Here is a 17,934-nt window from a genome sequence, read left to right as displayed (position 1 = left end):
GTGCCATGTTTTCCCCCCTCATCATAGGAGTTTCTTCGCTCTAAGCTAGTCTGAATCTCCACCTCTTTTCTGTTTAAACGCCATCACCTCTTGTTCTCTGGATGGAATATCTTGTGAACGCTCTTCTGCGGGGCAGCAACGGATGGAGAGATGCATGATTTCACTCACTCTGCCTAACTCCATTCTCTGATGGGGCAGGGCCTGTAGGTGACTCCAGGGGAGACACTTCACAGGTAACATTGGGTCTGTTTGGTCTCTGAGTCAGGGTCTGGAAGTTTCATCCTGTGTGTGGGTGGACTGCGACACCACCAGACAAGCCACGGGACTATCATTCTGCCCCATGGTTCAGATGATGGGGTGGTGGTGCTGGAGGGGCGTGTTGTCTTGCAAGCTGAATTGCCCATTTGCATGGCCGAGGGGCTCTGCAGAGAGGCCCCTTTCATGAGCACACCTCCCCAAATTCCACCTCATGTCCATGTGGGAACGCTCATGGCCCAAGCCGTAAGCACGGTTGAGCCGTGTCTTTAGAGGCTCCAGGACTTTGAAATGGCTAATACCAAACCAATTGAGGCTGCAAGGCCTCTCATGAGAGCCAAGCAGGAATAGAATATTTTGAGTTATGCCAGAGTTAAATAGACCCAATCTGAGCTACTTCCTCCTAAATACCTGTTGAGGATGTATTGAGCTAATGAACGGCAACACCGCCGTCCGTCAGCAGCGCAGGGCACAGCGGGCGCTGAAAGGAGAAGCCAAGGCTTGTGTTTACAGGGCTTGGCCTCAAGCAAGCCGGGGCTTTGAGCGGATGCTGAGCTAGCTGAGGTTGTCCTACTGGAAGAGAACGAGGGACAAACCTTCTCCCTCGCCTCGCTGTGGAGTCTGGAGACACCTCAGGCTTAGGCACCATCCGACCAGAGCGAATGGGGCTGGTTGGGCTCTCCTCTGGAGGGGTGATACGGGGGGACTAATATGCAGATCAGCAAGAAACCCCTCCAAAACAGGGGACGGTGTTCCACGTGGGTACCCAGTGATGCTGCCAGGGAGCCTGGGCAGGGGTGGTGGAGGGCAGTACTCCTGCGGGCAGGGGATGGGGCACAGCTGATGCGGCAACAATGCCACTGCCGAGGCTGAGCTTCCCACCCCACCGCTGCTGGCGGCTGCCTGTACCTCTCCCAGCCGGATATTAAGCCTGCGCAAACACTGCACCGCCTCTCTCATCACAGTGTTTTCGTGTGTACCCCACACCCAGCACGAAATAGCGATTAACCCCCCTTCCCCACCCTCCCGCGGTGACTCAGGCTGGCGGGCAGGCACACAATCTGGCTTCGGATTTAATGTGCGAAGCGCTCTGACCCGTTCTTATTTTGTTCCCAAAGTCCTCCCGTTGGTTGGCTTTTCTTGGGGTTGATGGTGGGGGGGGGGTGGGGGGGGGGGGAGAAGGGGAAGCTGGAAATTCCCCATCCTTCATGCTCTGCTTTTTCAGAGCCCTCAAAAAATGTATTTATTTTGGAGCTGTGTTTTCATGAGCAGGCTGGTGACAGCCTCACCCGGATCCGAGTCCAAGTCCCTCACAATCCTGTCCACTCCGGAGGGACGCCAGCCAAACCAGTTTTCCATGGTTAAGCTGGGCACATTTTTCCGCCGTGGTTGGTTGGTTTTTCTTTTTTTTTTTCCTTTTTTTTTTTTTCTTTTTTTTTTTTATTTTGTCAGGAAGCAAACCCACCCAGTGTGTGCAGGCCGTTCAATTGGAGCCTTTTTAAAAAAATAAATTTTCCTTTTTCTGGCTCTGAAGAAGAACAGGACGAGAGAGAGTGAAGGGGCTGGCGTGTTTTCCCAGGAGAGTTCAGAATGGGAGGAAATGGCTTTTTTGGCTATTTTTAAGGCTGTGCTGGAAGGAGGTACCTACCACTGATGTCCTCATTGGATTGTAATGTTGTGTGTTAATAGGGATGTATCCTATATATGTATATGTGTCCTATGTCACTCCCTGTAGCAGGGTCTGGGCACGATGGGAAGGTTTTGGAGGAGAGTGGCTGCACACACACGGGCAGAAATGCCACCAGCAATGTCACATACCTCATGGACCTTCATCTGTCTCATGCCAGAGCTGCTGGGGAGACCAGCAACCTGATGTTCAGCCATACCCTGCATGGGCATATCTCTGGTGGGGGTTTTCCTCTTGCTTTCTCTTTTTTTCCTCATTTTGGTGGTGTGGGAGGGGGAGCGTGTCACTTGAGGTGTGAATGAGTTTCCATGAGAGTGGGGTGGTTGCAGAGGAGGTCTGGAAACCCTCCTGTTTCACTTAACATATTCCCCCCTCCCACATGTGTTTTGAGTGTGTGCATATAGATTTGGGTGGGGAGGAGGCACTCACCCAGCATCATTGCCTGTACCAGCGACGTCGTATTAAACACGGCCAGGACACCATCAAGGCCACACAGAGCTGTGTAGACAGGGTTTCAAGGGTTTCAAGAAAAATGGGTTTCAAGAAAAAGAAAAAGAATCTTGAGCATCTTCAGCCGTGCAGCGCCTTCTGAAGCCTCAGCAGAGAGGAGCAGTAGGAAGCTGATGCCCAGAGCACCATGCCCTCAAGCTCCAGACCTCCAAGGAAATGCTTGAACGGAGGGACGAGGCTGTAAGAAAAGACTGTGGTCGCTGTGTGACCACTCTATAAAGTCTTCTCTCTGGTACCTGCCTAGATGCTGTGATTAATTAATTTGCCCCTGCTCTGTGTGTGGATGAAGCCCTCAAACAACCATCTGGAGCCAGGTGGTGCCTTTGATGTAACTCCACTAATTGTTTATGTTTATTTGACCATTTATCACCAGGATGCCCCTTTGCCAAGGCCTGCTCAGCACATCAGATGGCATTTGTCATGCAGCATGCAGACTTCATCAAGCTGCCACCCAGAAGTGACCTGGAGCTCCTGGTTTTGGAGCTTTATATAAATCCTGAAACTGGGCAGTGTGACGAGCAATTTAAGGAAGCTGGGAGAAGGAAACCAAAGTGAAAACATGGCCCTTCAATTACAGCAGGCACTGAATTCTATTCTGGCCCTGACAGGGGGCTCATGTTGGTGTTTATCTGGGGCTGAGAACTGGTTCCAAGGAAATGGGAGGGGCATGGGACATGGTGATGTGATCAACAGAATGGCCTTGGGTTGGAAGGGACTTTAAAGATCAGGTAGTTCCACCACCCTGCCCTGCCATGAATTCAACCTGTTCATCACCATGTGCCACCCAAGAGCTCAACTTCAGGCACAGGTTCCTCCCCAGAGAGGAATTGAGGACAGAAAATCGAGTCTTATATGGACTGGGATCAGGTCCTGGTGGTCATGGAGCAGCAGCAAATTCCCATTACAACCAGCAGCACCCAGCTCTTCAGCTCACTGAGGGGGTGATTTGATTCATAATTTGCAATTTTGCCAGATCATATCTGTGTAAACAAAGGTGATGAAGTACAGAGTACTTCATGTAGACTCTGGGTAGCTGGAGTCAGCCTGCAGGGATGGATTTGTTCAAAGGTCTACATTTGCTGAGGTGTGTAAAGAGGGTTTAAAAATTCCATGGGATGGATTCACACAGGGCACAGGAGCTGCTTTGGCCTCTACGTCCTGGTGAGCAAATGAGTGGCCCCTGTCACCACCTTCCTAAGGAAATAGTTCCTGTGGACCTTCCCAAGTGCTGTTGTACCAGAGATTCCAGCAGATCTCCAGCACTTATGTGCCCCAGATCTGCTTGGCTGGATAAACTCCTGCATGGGTTTTGGAAACTGAGGAGAGAAAGGGTTGTTGTTGGGATCACTGGAAACTCTGGAGATGTTTCTAAAACACCTCTTGTTTTGGACTCCCTGATGGGACTTCAGTGAATATGGCTTTTGTTGTGGCCTGCTTATAGGAAACTGATAGTTCCAGCTGGAAAAAAGGTCAGTTTTATATAGTATGTGCAAATATAAATAGTTCACATGGGCTCAACTTGCCAGCCAGATGTTGGTAAGGATGAATCCTTGTATGCCCAAGGATTTTGTTCAGAGATTAGTATGAATTCTGACAAGTCCAGTAAGTAATGAAGAAATAGCAGGGTGAAGGTCACCCCTGTGATTTCACTCCCTGAAGCCTAAGCACTTTAATTATGTGATCAAACCATGCTCGACTTCTGAGGCTTTTCCATCTCACACATCCTATGGAGGGCTGGGCTCTTCGGCCACCCCTCTCCTACTGGTGTCAGAGGGAGCCCTCCATCTGTGCCAGCATCCTGGGAACTCTGCTTGGCCTTTGCCCCTGGTGTCCCACAGAGCATCCCTTCAAACTGTGCTGACCTGCTCCATTTGCAGAGCTTCTCCCTTGCCAGGAGACCTGCGGGGTGATGCCACCTCTGCTCCCAACCCCGGGGCTTCCTCCCCATCCATGCTGCCAGCGAGCCTCTCCCAAGGAGAATGCCACCTTCTGTGCATCCTTCCATCCAAAGCATCGCTTTGGAAACCTCTTCCCTCTTCTGCTCTGTCCAGATCCAGGCAGAATCCATGGGTTTTTGGCGTGATCCTCATTTCTGTGTGGATGAACTCAGCTGAAAGTCGAAAACCCCAGACTTTCCCAGCTCAACCCCATGTCTCCCAGACTGGTCACAGTTCCTGGAGTAGTAAAACCCTGGTGGTGTTGCTGTGAGGTGGTTCCCTCTCACAGAGCCACCTTTGGGTCTGCAGAGGGGTGGTGTCCCTCAGAACCTCAGTGATTTCTCTTGCACAGAACCACCTTTGGATCTCCAGAGGGGTGGTGTCTCTAGGAACTATGGTGATTTGCCTTGCACAGAACCACCTTTGGGTCTGAAGAGGGTGGTGCCCCTCAGAACCACCTTTGGCTCTACCATGGTGATTTCTCTTGCCCAGAACCACCTTTGGGTCTGCAGAGGCTGGTGTCCCTCAGAACCACCTTTGGGTCTGCAGAGGCTGGTGCCCCTCAGAACCACCTTTGGGTCTGCAGAGGCTGGTGTCCCTCAGAACCACCTTTGGGTCTGCAGAGGCTGGTGCCCCTCAGAACCACCTTTGGGTCTGCAGAGGCTGGTGCCCCTCAGAACCACCTTTGGGTCTGCAGAGGCTGGTGCCCCTCAGAACCACCTTTGGGTCTGCAGAGGCTGGTGCCCCTCAGAACCACCTTTGGGTCTGCAGAGGCTGGTGTCCCTCAGAACCACCTTTGGGTCTGCAGAGGCTGGTGTCCCTCAGAACCACCTTTGGTGTCCCTCAGAACCCCGGTGATTTCCTTGCGAGGGAGGCAGTGGGATGTCGCCACATTTTCCTCATCGTTCCAGGCATCCCAGGGAAGTGATTGAAAGGCAAGGAGCTCTCTGCCCCACCTTCCTGCTGGAGGGCAGAAACGCTTGCTGCTGGGGTGGGTGGTTTAATAACATGTTCTTCTGGAGACAAGGTGTTCAGAGGGGAGGTGTGCCCCCATAGTAAGGAATAAATATGAAGGCAATAGTTACCTTTTTTAGGTTTTACACCTTCCTTCTTTTTCTAACAAAAAAGCAATCCCACCTCTCTGCTGGCCTTCAAATAGGCATTTGGGGATCCCAAGTCTTTCTTGGTCTTCCCAGTTGGAGTGAAGTGCTTGGCCAAGGCAGTGGTGTTGTCCCTGTGGGGCTGGCTGTGAGTGGGGTGTCAGTGTGGGTGGCTTTGCTCAAGGACATTTGCACAAGGGACTTGCTCAAGGTTGTGGAGCAGTTGGAGGATGCAGGAACAAAACCTCAGCATCCCTAATCCACCAAAATAGAATGAGAGTTTGGTTTGGGTTTGAAGTGACTACTGTGTCCAAGTCCCCTGCCATGGGCAGGGACACCTTCCACTATCCCAGGTCATTCCAAGCCCTGTCCAGCCTTGTCCTGGGCACTTCCAGGGATCCAGGGGCAGCCACAGCCTCTCTGGGCAACCTGTGCCAGTGTTTTTCTACCAAATAACAGGAGCAGGAGTGATCAATCACTGGCCAGCATACCTCAGTGAAAGTAGCTGTAATATTCTGACAGATTACGGTGATCTCACATGCACATCTTAATTGCCTCATTATGAAGAGACACAAATAAAACTGGGGGTGGGGGGAAAAATAACCCACATATATTTATGGGCCGGTGGATGTAGCAGGCAGGTCTGCACATCCATGGGTGGATGCAGAGGGAGAGCAGCCAGCCCACCCTGGCTGCTGCCTCCACTCCTGCAGCCTGGAGCAGGGATTGGGAAAGAGGTGCAGGTAGCAGAGCAGCAGAGCCAAAGCATCTGAGCCTCAGGGTGCTGAGTGCCCCGGGCCGGGGAGGTGCTGATGGAAAATAAATCCGGGTGAAGAAAGAGTCCTACTGACTCTCCCATCGTGTCCAAGGCCAGGTTGGACAGGGCTTGGAGCAGCCTGGGAGAGTGGAAGGTGTTCCTGCCCATGGCAGGGGGTGGAAGGAGATGATCTTTAAGGTCCCTTCCAGCCCAAACCATTCTGAGATTCATTTTGTGGTTCTCTGACTCCCTCTCCTGACAGGGTCAGCAGCCTGGGGCGGCCTGGCGTGCTCAGCCCCCAAAGCCTGATTCTGACACCTCTGGGATGCTTTGCTGGGTGGTCTCATGCTTCAGGGGTAAAGCTGGAATTCCTCCAGGAGTTTTGTGTCAGCGAGGACCGAGGGATGCTCGGAAGGGGTGGGGGGGCAGCAGCTGGCTGGGATGGGGGAGCAGTGGTCAGGGATGTTCAACCCCAAGCCTTGCCCCTGGCCTTGCACCCTGAATCCCTCTACACACACACAGGCTGGGTGAAGGGAGGAACTGGAGACACCTTGTTTTGCCTGGAAAAATGACATTTTGACACCAGGAGCAGGCAGAGATCAGCCAGAGCCTGAGGCTCCTTCCTCCACTGTGCTGAATGCAGAATGAGCCTGGCATGGGGGGGCAGCTGCTTTGCATCCCCTGCTTGCCCTGGGGCACCCCCATATCTTGGGGGGGCGCTCCCACAGAGAGTCACTGTAGGCACAGAAAAAAGAAGCACAGTCAGGAGCCAGCACTTACCTGAGGGAAAATCATAGCAAAGAGAAGGCCAAGCAATGCACATTTTAAAATGAGAAGCTCAGAAAATCTCAATGCAAGTAATCAAAATATAAAATAAAGACACATAAAATATGAACATATACAATATTAATGTAAAATTATAAACATCTAAAGTATACAAATAATAAAATATTAATGTACTGGAATATTAATATATTTAAATATTAGAGTATTAAAATATTGAAACGCTGCATGTTACAGCAATTACGTTGCGTGCCAGCAAACAATTAAAAGCCAAAATTGCCATCTCCCAGCCAAGACTCAGGGTGTGAAGCACTGTCCCCGCGGGTAGATGGGAAGGGGACATCCCCCATCCCTGACACAGCCCTGAACCAGCAGCCACACATTGCACAAACCTGGGCTCCCCCTGGCAGCCTTTCTCTCCTCCAAGGGCTCGGCTTTTCAGGGCGTTGTCAGCGGGGCTGAGGAAGGAGATGGGAAAGGGAAGTGCTGGTGAGGAGCCCTCGCGGGTCACAGGTCTCTTGCTCCTGCCATTGAGCAACACTGAGACCCGGGGACAGGATCCTGTCCCTCCCCAGGGCTGGCACATCTTTCCAGGGCTGCTCCGGGCTGTGTCAGTGCTCCATTTCCACCCCTACAAACAAACAGAGGCAACACGAGTTTGCTTTATCTCTTTTCTGTGCATATGTCTATATAATCTACTGAGTGTACTTCTGGTTTTTACTTACCACGGTGCTAAAATCAGCATTTTGCCTCTCTCTGGTATGTCAGATTTACGTTGCTGGTTTGGAGATGCTGAGATCCTTCAGTATTATAGTGAAGGAGGTTGGAGAAAAAAAGACTATTAAAGAAAAAAAAAAAAGAAGGAGGTTTTGAGCAGCAGAGTGCCTGAATGAGCTTTGGGTCACCCAGGGAGTGCACGTTGCAGGTGGTTTATGATAATTGCTGTAGTCCCTGACTTGTATCTGGCGTTTTTCACCCAAAAAGGGGACAAAGCTTAGCTCCCCCAACCCCTCTTTTTTTTCTACTGCAGCTTCAGGTGTCTAAATCTGTTGGCAGAATGTGGGGGGAGCAATCCAGTATCCCACCATCATTTTTTTATAAGTGGGGCTTTTCCTGGCAAGAAAGTAACAAATGAGTTTTAAGCATGACCATAAATGCAATGTTTCACAGCATCATCTGCAGAATACATTTATTTTAGGTGCCCTCCACCCTTTCCACCATCTCCCTCCAGTTTATTTTAACAATGCTGTAATTTTCTATTATAAAATGGGATTTTTGTCTGTTTAACTCCGTGTTGCCTGCTCAGCATTTGCGTGCGTGTGTGTGTCTGTGTGTGTGTGTGCACTGGTGACATTTGTCACCATCAGATGCTATTTTTAAGCCTGTTATTATTGAGGACCCCACCCTTGGCTTGGGGATGGGAAGGGGGGATTGCAGGAGGAGGGAGAGGAGGGAGGGGAAGGAAGGAAAACGTCAGCCTCAGCACACTTCCAGCCTCTGGCCATCAACCTCCCCGGGGGCATGGGAACCATAAGGTCATTTCTCAAGCTCGCTGAGCTCCAGAGCTGTCAAACCACCCTGAGAGTTTAAAAAATGCAAATGCATGCAAATGAATGGGCTGTTTCTCTCCCTCTTCCCCCCTCACCCCCGGTTTAAATGACATGAATCACCTTCAATTTTGCCAGCATCCTGTAAAGTTATCGGCTTGCCTAAATGCTGCAGTTAACAGAACCACATCTCAGGAGGACCAGGGAGGGATAAGAAAGGAAAAATAGCTAATTTCCACCAAAACCCTGTAATTTTTAAAATATATTTTATACATACAAATTATATGTGTAAAATCTATGTATATAATCATACCCCAATCTCACAATTCTAATTTTTCTTTCTGTCGAGCAAATAACCCACTAATTAGGGAGAATGAAGCTTAGTGTCCAGAAAAAACCCTCTATAAAAACATTTCTCAGGGTAGTCTAATATTCTGCTGTTCTGATTTTTGGCATTTAGGGTGATCTGGCAGTAAAAGATGAAAATAGGAAGACACGTTCCTTCATGCAAGAAGCTCCTTTAACACTCAGGCTCCTTCCAAACAAAAATAAATGAGTAGATGATAAAAACAGCAATAGAAATTTAATTGCTCATGCTTATTATTCGGGATACAAAGCCCTAGAAAGGAAGCTGTCTTTTCCTCCCTGGCTCAGGGGTTATTTATTATCTTACACTCCACTTGGAGAAGGTATTAGATTTACTGTCATTTATCGGCGGTTTTCAAGGAGGATTTGATACAGAGCTGGTCAGGATCTCAGAGGAGCGTTGCTGGTTAACATGGTTAAGCACAGCACACTGTAATGAATCAATTTGTTTCAGACAACCGACGTAATTAGTGTGGAGGTAATGGGCACACCATGGGATGAGGGGCTGGAGCGTCCTCCTTCCGCTGGAAACATCCCTGGCCGGAGCTAGATGTGATTCCTGGTTCCTCTGCCCAGCTCTGGGCTAGGGGAGCTGGCTGGAGAGGGCTTCCCGTAGCTGGGGCTGCCCTCCAGCCCCTGTGAGGCTTCACTGAGCAGGGACAGCTGGACACTGTCCCCCATCCCTGTGAGGTTTCACTGAGCAGGGACAGCTGGACACTGTCCCCCATCCCTGTGAGGCTTCACTGAGCAGGGACACTGTCCCCCATCCCTGTGGCTCCCCACTGGCCTGTGGTCCATCACCTCCCTGTAGGCTGCAACATCCTCTGAGACCTTCACTCTCTGGCTCCCACACATCTGTTTTTGGCAGCGCTGGTTAGGTGTGGGGGAGATACCTGCAAGGTCTCCCTAGGGAGGGAGGAAAAGGGAGACAGCATTCCTTTTCCCACGGGAACGTTTCCTGCAGAGGCTGATCCCCTCTACGGGCCTCCCAGGCTTCCCAAGGGTTGCTGGCCAAGGTGAAGCACAGGTTTTCATGGACAGCCTCCATCAGACCAGGCTTCTCTCCATCCCCGAGGCAGCTGGGAGGGCAGGAGCCAGCTGAAGTAAACCAGGTCCCCGCTGGTGGCTTGGAAGGAGGTTTGAATCAGCAGAGCCAGAAACTGAGCAGGGAAGGATAGCCAGGACATGGCAATGGATCCCAGGAGAGCTGCAGAGGGGGCATGGTGTGGAACTGGGGAGCCTGCCTGGTGGTGTCAGCCTTGCAGAAGGGATGGAGTGGGGCTGCAGTTTTGCTTTCACTTGCCCTGATCTCTCCTGGAAATTAACTGCTCTGTCCCTTGGCTGTGAACCAAGTGTCTACCTGCAGCAGGGCCAGGGCTGGTAGAGGTGACACTGCATGAACACATGCTCTGTGTCCTGGGGGTTTCCAAGGGTTAGTGTATTCAAAGTTATTCTGTCTGTTTGATGTATTCTGTCTGTGAGGGGATTAATGTATTCGTTGCCTGCTGGAGGAAATCACTTTCCTTTCCTGGGATTTCTCATGTGGAAGGGCTGCTGGAGCCATGTGAAAGAGGAAACATCTTACAGATTAAAAAATGGCAAAAAAAAAAAAATAAAATCAGGTTTTCCTCTTGGGTGTGGGCTTTTTGCTTCCGAGTTTTCCTTTGAAGCTAAAGCTGCTCTAGCAGGGGAAGAAGTCTGCCAGATGCACAGGGCATTTTGATACCATGCTGACAAGTCCAAGCAGGATTGGGAATGGAGAGAGCTCAGCTCATGGGAAGAGATAGCAGACAACACTCTGTGTCTGGCCAGGTCCTTGCTACCTGGTTGTCTTCCTCTCAGTGTTCAGGTACACACTGTGACACAAATCCTTGCTTTCCTCCTCATTCCCAGATCCCTCGGGAGGACACTCCTACGTGGCATGTCCCCATGTGAGGTGACATGTCATAGCTTCCAGGCTTGGAGTAGAACTGAAGATCCATAAGGATTACTCTCCTGCTGCAGCAGGAGGCCGTGACCCTCCTCTCTGGGATGTCCAGTTGTACCAGCCCCAAAAACAATCACATAGATGAGATGGGCACTCCCTGGCTCATCTCTTTCACGTAGATGAGATGGGCACTCCCTGGCTCATCTCTTTCAAGCAGAGTAGGTGCTGGCTCTTGGCAGTGTGAAGCAATACAGCGTCACATTTTCCCCACATATCTCCTGGCAGGGCAAATCCAATGTGTGCCTGGAACAATGCTGGCTCCAGGAGGACGCGGAAGAAATGTGGCGGGTAGGGAGTCATTGCACAAGGTTCCTGGGGGAGGGCTGCGAAAGAGAAGAGGGAGCATGTGGTGATTGTGAAAAGGTGAGCAGGGTGGGAATTGAGAACGTTGAGGACAAAGAAGGGAGGTGAGGAGAGGGAAAGGGAAGCAGAGGATATGGAAGGAGCTGGAGGTGGCCTAGAGATGCACTGAGACATGCAGGCAGGAGGTGATGGCAGGTGAGGCAGAGGAGGGAAGGACCCCAGGAGAAGGCAGCATCCTTTTGGCATTATCAGCTGGCAATGCCCTGCTAACACTCTGCTGTTGGTGCTTTGTCCTAGGGCACTAAATGAGAATATGGCCAATGGCATTGAAGATCTTATCGGGATCCCATTCCCGAACCACAGCAGCGAGGTCCTGTGTGGTTTGAATGAGCAGCGGCACGACGGGCTCCTCTGCGATGTCATCCTCATCGTGCAGGACCAGGAGTACCGCACCCACCGCTCCGTCCTGGCTGCCTGCAGCAAGTACTTCAAAAAACTCTTCACTACCGGCACTTTAACAGACCAGCCCTATGTTTACGAGATTGACTTTGTCAAGCCTGAAGCACTTTCTGCCATCCTCGAGTTCGCCTACACCTCAACCCTCACCATCACCACCTCAAACGTCAAGCACATCCTCAGCGCCGCCAAGATGCTGGAGATCCAGAGCATCATCAACGTCTGCCTTGAAATCATGGAGCCCGACAGGGAGGCCAAGGAGGAAGATGACAAAGAGGATGACGATGATGATGAAGATGAAGATGAAGATGAGGAGGAAGAGGAGGAGGAGGAAGTTGAAGATTTTGTCAATCAGGAGAACCTAGCTGATGTACAAGAAGTAAGCTGCCACCAAAGCCCTTCTGAGTCCGATCTCACCGAAGAAGCTTATACAGAAGCACCTAAAGATTTTCCAAATCACTTCCCAGCCAGTAACTCCTCTGGACACTTGGGCATGATACGAGACTTCTCCATAGAGTCCTTGCTGAGTGAAAACTTGTACCCTAAGGCAAACATCCCAGAACGGAGGCCAGCTCTGTCTCCTTTCGCCCCCAGCTTCTTCCCCCACCTGTGGAACGGCGACTTTAACTCCTTCTCCCAGCTCGAGGAGCCACAGGTAGACAACGGCCCCTTGGATCTGGTGATCAAAAAGAGGAAGATCAAGGAAGAGGAGGAGAAGGAAGACCTGCCTCCGCCTCCTTTCCCTAATGACTTCTTCAAGGACATGTTTGCCAACACCCCAGCAGGTCCCTTAGGGCATATTAAGGCAGAGACTGACTACAGCGCTTATCTCAATTTCTTAAGTGCTACCCAGTTTGGAGGAGTTTTTCCCCCATGGCCCCTGGAGGAAGAGAGGAAAATAAAGCCCAAGGCATCCCAGCAGTGTCCCATCTGTAACAAAGTCATCATGGGAGCTGGCAAGCTGCCCAGGCACATGAGGACCCACACGGGGGAGAAGCCCTATATGTGCAATATCTGTGAAGTTCGCTTTACCAGGTGTGTGTTGGTCACCTCTGCCGTGTGTTGGGAATGGGGTGGTGGCTGGAGGGGCCACATCATAACCCATGACTGATTTCTCAGCTGCCAATCAGAGAAAACTCAGCAGAGTTTTCATCCCAGAACAAAAGTAGGGAAGAAAGCAGGGCATGATCTCTGTCCCTTTAGAAAAAAGAAAAAAAAATTAAAAAGGGAGGATGGGAGGGTGGAGGAAGAAAAAGAACCTACTGATTTTTGTGGGTTGTGGATGACATCCACAGCTCACTGGATCCATCCCCTCACTGGACAAAAGCTTAAATAAGTAACAGGATATTTTCAACCCCACCATAGTTCACCACAGTGGGACCAGAGTGAGCTGGAAAACAGATGGTCAAACAGCCAAGGACGCTTCATCTCTAATGTGCTGAGAGATGCATTGAGTTGGGAGGGCCATTTAGCCACAGGATGTAATTAGTTTGGGTTTGCACATTCTGGCATCAGTATAGACCACAACCAAGTTGCACACATTTGGACGTGACAGTATCTGGGCTCTCTGGGCTTTCTGGGGCTGGAGTGGCTCTAATTATTATGTCTTAGTAGTGCAGTTGGGATCTAGGTCTCTTCCCCAAAGTAACAAATGACAGGATAAGGGGAAACGTCCTCAAGCGTCACCAGGGGAGGTTTAGATTGGATATTAGGAACAATTTCTTCATGCAAAGCACTGTAACAGCCTGTCCAGGGCAGTGTAGGAGCCCCCATCCCTGAAGGAATTTAAAAGACGTGTAGGTGTGACACCTGGGGACATGGTTTGGTGGACTTGGCAGTGCTGGGGGAACAGCTGGACTCACAGAATCATGGAATGGCTTGGGTTGGAAATTGCTTTAGAGTTCATCCAGTTCCACCCCCTGCTGTGGTCAGGGACACCATCCACTATCCCAGGTTGCTCCCATCACTGTCCAACCTAGACTGGGATACTTCCAGAGATGGGGCAGCTGCAACTTCTCTTGCCAAGTTGTATTTAGCTGTGCAAATCTAATGTTCCAGCCTGAAACCGTGCTCTGCAAAGCTGGGCAAATTTAATCGGTGAGCGGAGACAAATAGATTCCTGGACCTGCTCTTGCTGAGTATAATTAATATCTAATGAGAACAATCTTTACCATAATAATAAAGCTTTCTGACAAGAGCATGGTATTTCAGCTCCTGGCTGCATGTGACTGAGAGAGAGCCCTATTAAGCTGGGGTGAGAAAACCAGAGGAAAATAATCTGCACAGTAGGCAGAGGCGAGCTCCTGACAATGGCCGGACACCTGGGGTGCTCCTGCATTCAGCCTGTCTTTTCTTCTCCTGTCCCTATGATAATGTTTGAATGGAAGATATGCAGATGATGAGAATTTGACCTGAAAATAAATTTCCATGCTCCCCTCCATTAACACAGCAGACACCATATTATAATGCAGGGAGCATCGTGCCTCGGGCGGGCATGTGCAGCGTGAGCCAGCTCACCCTGGTATTTGCAGGGGAAAGGCCACTGCATGGTGATAATTCCTGCCTGCAGGAATTTGGATCTGGCTCCTGCTGGTGCTGCATTCCCAGGTTAGCACTGTTGTCTCTGTGGGGTGGGTTCAGCCCTGTGAGCATGGTGTCCCTCTTGGGCTGGAGGGACAGCTTCCATCCCGTGGTCCCTGTCGCTCTCTTGTGCGTGCTGCTGCAGGTGCTGATTTTGGATGAGGAAATAGTCTGCCTAGATCCATCACTGACATCTTCCCTGTGGCAGGAATAATAGGGCTGGGCCCTCCCGGAGTGCTCCCAAAGTCCTTTACCTTCAAGGGTAGCATTGTTCACTTAGTCTGGGGAAACTGAGGCACGACGCCTAATCAGACAGGTTGTATCAGCATGGTGGAGGTTGAAAACTCCACACAGAGCTGGTCTAGCATGACCCATTACTAATACAGGACTAAACCTGATCGTTTCGACATCCCCCATGTGCTCAGCAGCTTCTAAATACAGGGCACAGGGGCAGGGGGACTTCATCCAAGGGAAAAAAATCAAAAAACTGAGACTCACCCAACAGTGCAGTCTCCCAACACCACTGATGAAAACTGGTCTTGTGAGTCACTCCATGCAGAGCTGGGTGCTGGAGGGTCTTTTCCTTCTTTAACACCCTGAGCAAAATGGACATCTTAAAATATTGATTTGTTTTTAAATGTGTTTGGAAGGATTTTGAAGAGCGTGCAGCTAATTTGTTTGGGGTGGCGTTTTCTTAGCTGTTCTCATCATCACCCTGGTGTGAGAGCTCTCTTTTAGGAAAAGGTGTAGTTTTAAGCAAAGTGGAGTGATTGAGATGTAGAAAGATAATTCTACTGGGATTTCCTGAGTGTTGCCACTTGCATTATGTGTTTTTGCTCTCGGGGGAGGGGGCAATCCCATGCTTTCTGAAAGCATTGGACTTGCACCCATGGTGCCTTCAGTGGGGAGATGCAAGCTCAGGTGGTCCCTTTTGGGGTCCCCTGGGAGTGAGGGTGCAGGGAAGCAGAAGTTCCCAAATGGAATTGCAGTATGAATCAGTCCTTTGCATTACTTCTACATTTAAGGCACTGCGGAGGTGAAAATCTGCTGGGGAAATGGAGAAGATATATTTTCCTGGGTAAGGAATGCCCCAACCTCCCCAGCAGATCTGTTCCCCTCCACATCAGTGGGATCTCTCATCCCCCAGCAAGGACCCTGCGTGCACCTGGACCTGCCTCTCCTGCTGCCCACGGACATCTGATCGCAGGAAGCAGGACTTCATTTAATGGCTCATTAATTATTTTTTTCCTTAAACAAAGGCCACTCATCTTCTAGTCTGCTGTTCCACCCTGCTAGAACGCCGGAGAAAGCTGCAAATATTTCAGCTTTTCCAGCAAGACAGTCCCAGAGTGCTCAAGGAGATACTGTTCCAGCTGGAAAGGTTAACATTATTTGTTCCTATTATTTGTGTTGTGACAGCTCGCAGAGCCCTAATCGCTCTCCTAATGCAATTGCATTAAGGTTATTCACACACACAGAGTGCGGATCTCCGTCGGAGCGAGCCTCCAGCCCAGCTCCCAGCTCACAAACCCCGTGTTCCCCATGGCACATCCTCCCGGGGTGCTTCACCACAGAGCACCTCACCCCCCCAGCCTCTGAGCAGCTCCAGGTAGAGCCACAAACCTCCCTTGCGTTCCCCGGAGATGCTGCCGGGGCAGCGAGGATTGGGTTTCTCCCCGTCTGCTGCCGGAGATGGGTAACAGCCTGGAAAGAGCTTTGCCTGTATTTACATTTACAGTCCTGGCACGCAGCGTGTTTATTAGGAAAAGTGATCCTGCTAGGTTAAACATTACCTACAGAGGTTTAAATTAAATTATTGGTGGGGTCGGCAGCTCTGCTTTTTATTAACACTTCCCCCCGTTTTGCAGCACGAGCCCCCGCGCTCATCCGCCCGCGACTTCGCCGTTCGGGGTGGAATTCTCCCTGCTGCTGCTTTGTCTGCTGCTGAGCCCTGACTCCAGCCCTTCCACAGAAAATGCACCCTTGGGAAAACCTCGGGGTGGCACCACCTTTAACCGTGCCACGGTGGGAAGTTGCCCTGAGCTTGGCACGGGGACTGAGAAATGCCTTTTTTTTCATGTCTCCATAAAAAATCTGTAGGTGCAGGGCCAGGCTGGGATCAGTCTCCCGAGAGAAATAAAGCATCCTCTGGTGAAGAAGTCACTGTCCTGCTAGGGATACTCCTTTGCATCCTTGATCCTGACGGACTGGTGTTCAGGGATGCCCAGCCCAGGGCTGCATTCCTCATGGTGTGGCCAACACCTCTGTGCTCGTGGGCATGTCACCAAAAACTGTTTCAATATGGGCTGGGTGGCAAAAACTAGTTCAGAGGCAGCACCTTGCAAGTTTTGAGGGCTTTACCTGCCATAAGAAACAGATTTTTGTCTGATTTTTATGTTATATAAAATAAATCATCGTAATATATACTTATATTATGTATTTTATAATATAATTATATTTAAAACAATAATAAATTATATATTCTTTACTATTCATATTAAAATACACCATATAGCTTTATATGACATATCTGTAATATATAATATATATTTTATATCTAATAATGAACTTACTCCTCATGTTCTACATATTTTCAGCCTCAATAGTAGCATGTTGGAGGGTTCATACTGAAATAATTTTGGAAAGCCATATGAATTTTCCCACTTTGCTCTTTACTTCAACGCCACTGGTGCAACCAGGAAGCAGTGTTCAGCTCAGTTGGGCCATAATCAGCTTCACTTTTTACAATCATACTCTTTAGCTGTGATTTTGGGGTTTTTTTGTTTGTTTTTGGCTGCAGAAGGAAACATTTATTTTTTTGGAGAAAAAGCAGTGATTGGATTGCCTGTATGGGAAAATATTCTTGCTTTTAGATGCTCCCCTTAAAAAATACATATATAAATATTTGTAAATAAGTGCCATTGGGATGGATATTACACTATTCCATGGCTGGACTTAAAAAGCTTCTCCAAACTGTGTGGGAGGTTGGATGTGTGCTGGCCTTGGAGAACCTGGCAGGGAAGGACAGAGTGCCTGGGTGCTGCACCTCTGGCAGCATCACCCCCTGTGCTGCTCCTGCTCCAAAAGAAAGCTCCTGAGACACCATGTGGTCAGTGCAAGAATGAAAGGAGAGGAAAATCGGCTCCAAGAGGGACTGAATTTAAGCAGTATTGTCCTGCATTTCCAGGCTCTCAAATCCCAACTGATTTCCTTATTTGCAGGCCGGAACAGGGCTGTATTTATTTAATAATCCCAGATTTAGTTATATATAGATATATCCCTATTTAGAATCTTGCTCTTTACAAGTATGTGGAAGGAGGATGAAGCCTAGTGGGGGTCAGGCTCTTCTCCCCGGGAACAAGGGACAGAACAAGCGGGAACAGCCAGAGAAGGCTGAGCTTGGAAAATCAGGAAAAATGTCTTCCCTGAAAGGGCTGTCCCGCCCTGGCACAGTCTGCCCAAGGCAGTAGTGGAATCTCCATCCCTGGAGGGATTTAAAACCCATCTGGATGTGGCACTTGGGGACATGGGTTAGTGGTGGCCTGGACTGGCGGTGTGGTTGGACTTGATGATCTTAGGTCTTCTCCAGCATTAATGATTCTGTTTTTTGGGTTTATTACAGCATTTTGGTTTTTTTCCCCTCCAACTTAAACTGTTTTGAACTTT

General features: G+C 49.8%; 1 protein-coding gene across 4 annotated transcripts in view; it reads left to right on the top strand.

The window, feature by feature from the left end:
- Window positions 1-17,934, top strand: part of ZBTB7C (zinc finger and BTB domain containing 7C) — a 157,279-nt gene that overhangs the window by 132,650 nt on the left and 6,695 nt on the right. For all 4 annotated transcript variants that reach the window (XM_030237587.2, XM_030237588.2, XM_050986723.1 and 1 more), the window contains one exon: window positions 11,530-12,723. In XM_030237587.2, the coding sequence (XP_030093447.1) occupies window positions 11,530-12,723 (1,194 nt within the window). The remainder of the gene's footprint in view (window positions 1-11,529; window positions 12,724-17,934) is intronic.

The sequence above is a fragment of the Serinus canaria genome, chromosome Z, assembly GCF_022539315.1.
Source record: "Serinus canaria isolate serCan28SL12 chromosome Z, serCan2020, whole genome shotgun sequence".
Classification (NCBI taxonomy): domain Eukaryota; kingdom Metazoa; phylum Chordata; class Aves; order Passeriformes; family Fringillidae; genus Serinus; species Serinus canaria.
The sequence above is the reverse complement of the archived record's forward strand: the minus strand, read 5'-3'. Positions and strand labels throughout refer to the sequence as shown.